This window comes from Camelina sativa, chromosome 9 (assembly GCF_000633955.1).
Source record: "Camelina sativa cultivar DH55 chromosome 9, Cs, whole genome shotgun sequence".
Lineage (NCBI taxonomy): Eukaryota > Viridiplantae > Streptophyta > Magnoliopsida > Brassicales > Brassicaceae > Camelina > Camelina sativa.
This window is the reverse complement of record NC_025693.1, coordinates 3,012,384-3,014,734: the sequence shown is the minus strand read 5'-3', so window position 1 is coordinate 3,014,734 and position 2,351 is coordinate 3,012,384. Positions and strand designations below refer to the sequence as shown.

The window sequence follows — 2,351 nt, the reverse complement described above, 5'->3', positions numbered from 1 at the left end:
CAACAAAGAACACAAAAGGTTTGTGGAATATTACCGTTCAAAAACGGAACCCAACTAAACAAAGGAATCGACTTCCCAAGCGGCTGAGCCCACCACTCGGCACCTTGAGATTAAAAAGAGTGTAACAGATTAAGAAATAATTGTTAGTGATAGAGATTTTCTTAGATTGTCGAAGCCTTACCAACAATGGCTGTGAAGAAATGGCCACAGTATATAAGTGCAAGACCTTCTGTAGGACCATTGACTACCGGAAGAGTAAGCGTATTGGTAAAATAGCTAAACACAAAAGAGCAAGAAAGCAAAGTATTAGAGATTTCTCAACGATTAATCAAAGTTAAACTTGAAATAAAAACCACTTACTGTTCCCATGTTGCTCCAAAAAATGGAACAGCTGAAATAACCCAAAACCAGAAAGTATCTCTTCCACACATAGCAGTGCTCCCATATGCCATTGTTTCTAACGCACAACCAAGAGCATCGCAACCATGGTCAAAAAGCTCTCCTAGTGGGCTAGATGAATTGGTTCTTCGTGCTTGCTTCCCATCAACCGCATCAAAAGTCTAAAATTCAATCATAAGTGCTCAAAATATGTCAGGAATAACAGTCTACATGACCCTTAAGAAGCAGATGAAAGTGAGATGTTAAAGAGAAAGAAGCAGACCTGATACAAAAACAGAAGTAGGCCATGTGCAAAGTGAACCCATCGAGGAGGAGCAGAATCCAACTTAGGCGAGTATATCTAAAGAAAGTTTAAAGAAATCCATATGAGCAAAGTAACCAAAAGCTTCAAGAGAATAAATAATTATGAAAATCAAACCAGACTCACATAGCCTAACAAAGCAGATGTGAGAAGAAACATGAATCCCATAAGTGTTATCTACAAAACAAAACACACACAAAACAGTTAGTGTTGTCACCTCTTTGTTACTAGATTCGAAGTTTAAATGCGAAATATAGAATTAACTTATACCATGTTGGGTCTGGATATGGATTCCAAAGTGAACACATGAAAAGACAAACAAAAACGTTAGCTTCAGATCTCTAAACAACTAAAAGTTAATATCTAAAGAGCACATCAATGTAAAAGGAGGGGATACTTACGGCATCCATAGAGGGAAGATTTTGACAAAACGGTTCCAAAAAGGTTGGAGAACGTATTTGGCAAGATATGAATGATCAACACCACTGTATTTGTGTTTCTTAAGAGCAGCTACACCATGAGCTCCTATGTAACCCATTTTTTTTCTTTCAAAATTACAATTCTGAATCCAAATTGGGTCTTTTTCCCAAATCAACAACCTGTCAAAAGATCAAAAAAACAACAAACGAACAAAAATGTCATTTAAAGGTTGGATCTTTTTATGTAAAGACGAAGACTTTTCATATACCCTAAAGCAATAGACACGAATTCTGCATGACCCATCTGAAAAAAAAGACGAGATTTTTTTTTGAAATTGCTTCAAATTCACGAACTTGGAGAAACAATTAGAGAGGCGTTTAAGGATACTAGTGTTGTTGTATAGGACCTTTTTAAAGAGATCGTAGATTCAAGTGAATGACAGAATGAGGAGCAGATTCGATCTAAGATTCTGAAGACGAAAGAGGTATTTAGAAGAAGAAGAAGAAGAAGAAGAAGAAGAGAACTTACGACGCTTCGGCGATGGCGTAATGCTACAGAGCCGAAGATGAAGACGTGAAGGGGTCAGAGATGAATCAGAGAGCAGAGAGAGCTATGGGGTATTGTTTGCTTATGAGTATCTCTCTCTCTGTCTTTGTTGTATCTTTCTTCTCTCTCTTCGTTGCGCCCTAAAAGAGGCGAAGCGGGACGAGAGTGGAAAGGAGGGCTTTGCGTATCTGTAACCATCTTTAATTTTATTCATTTCCATTTTAAGTCCCTTTATTATAAATTTTTTCCTGTATTTGTATATAAATAATTGTTATAAGAGAGTCACAAAAAAATATAGTTAAGTTAGTAAAACCATAATTTGGTTTAGTTCATGTGATTTCGATTTGAATTTAGTTAAATTCTTAGTTAGAAAATAAATAATTTTAAAATATAAAATATGATTTTTTATTTGTTCGATTACACTAAAATCAAATCCGGTTTTAATTATTTTAGATTTTAAACCAATCAGTTTATAAATAAATCTTGGTTTAATCTTGAAATGGGGAAGGAATAGCAAGGAAGTGAAAAATATGAACTAGTATATTTTTAGTAACGTGTTAGAAATTTAATAAAATTTGAAAACAATATAAAAAATATATATCATACTATATAATATCAAATTTAGAATCAAACTCGTACAATTATGTTGATATGATTTTTCAACCCATATATATATAACAATATA

General features: G+C 34.2%; 2 protein-coding genes across 2 annotated transcripts in view; both read right to left on the bottom strand.

Moving 5' to 3' along the window:
- LOC104714951 (choline/ethanolaminephosphotransferase 2-like) overlaps positions 1 to 1,851 on the bottom strand; it is a 7,381-nt gene extending 5,530 nt beyond the window's left edge. Inside the window, exons 1-8 of the mRNA XM_010432415.1 lie at positions 1,649 to 1,851; positions 1,102 to 1,299; positions 971 to 980; positions 827 to 877; positions 662 to 739; positions 361 to 560; positions 182 to 276; positions 12 to 103 (exon numbers count right to left, since the gene is read on the bottom strand). Coding sequence (XP_010430717.1) covers positions 12 to 103; positions 182 to 276; positions 361 to 560; positions 662 to 739; positions 827 to 877; positions 971 to 980; positions 1,102 to 1,238 — 663 coding nt within the window. The 5' untranslated portion in view covers positions 1,239 to 1,299; positions 1,649 to 1,851. The remainder of the gene's footprint in view (positions 1 to 11; positions 104 to 181; positions 277 to 360; positions 561 to 661; positions 740 to 826; positions 878 to 970; positions 981 to 1,101; positions 1,300 to 1,648) is intronic.
- The window catches only part of LOC104714950 (choline/ethanolaminephosphotransferase 2-like), a 6,213-nt gene continuing 5,116 nt past the window's right edge, over positions 1,255 to 2,351 (bottom strand). Inside the window, exon 9 of the mRNA XM_010432413.2 lies at positions 1,255 to 1,299. Within this exon, the coding sequence (XP_010430715.1) occupies positions 1,255 to 1,299 (45 nt within the window). The remainder of the gene's footprint in view (positions 1,300 to 2,351) is intronic.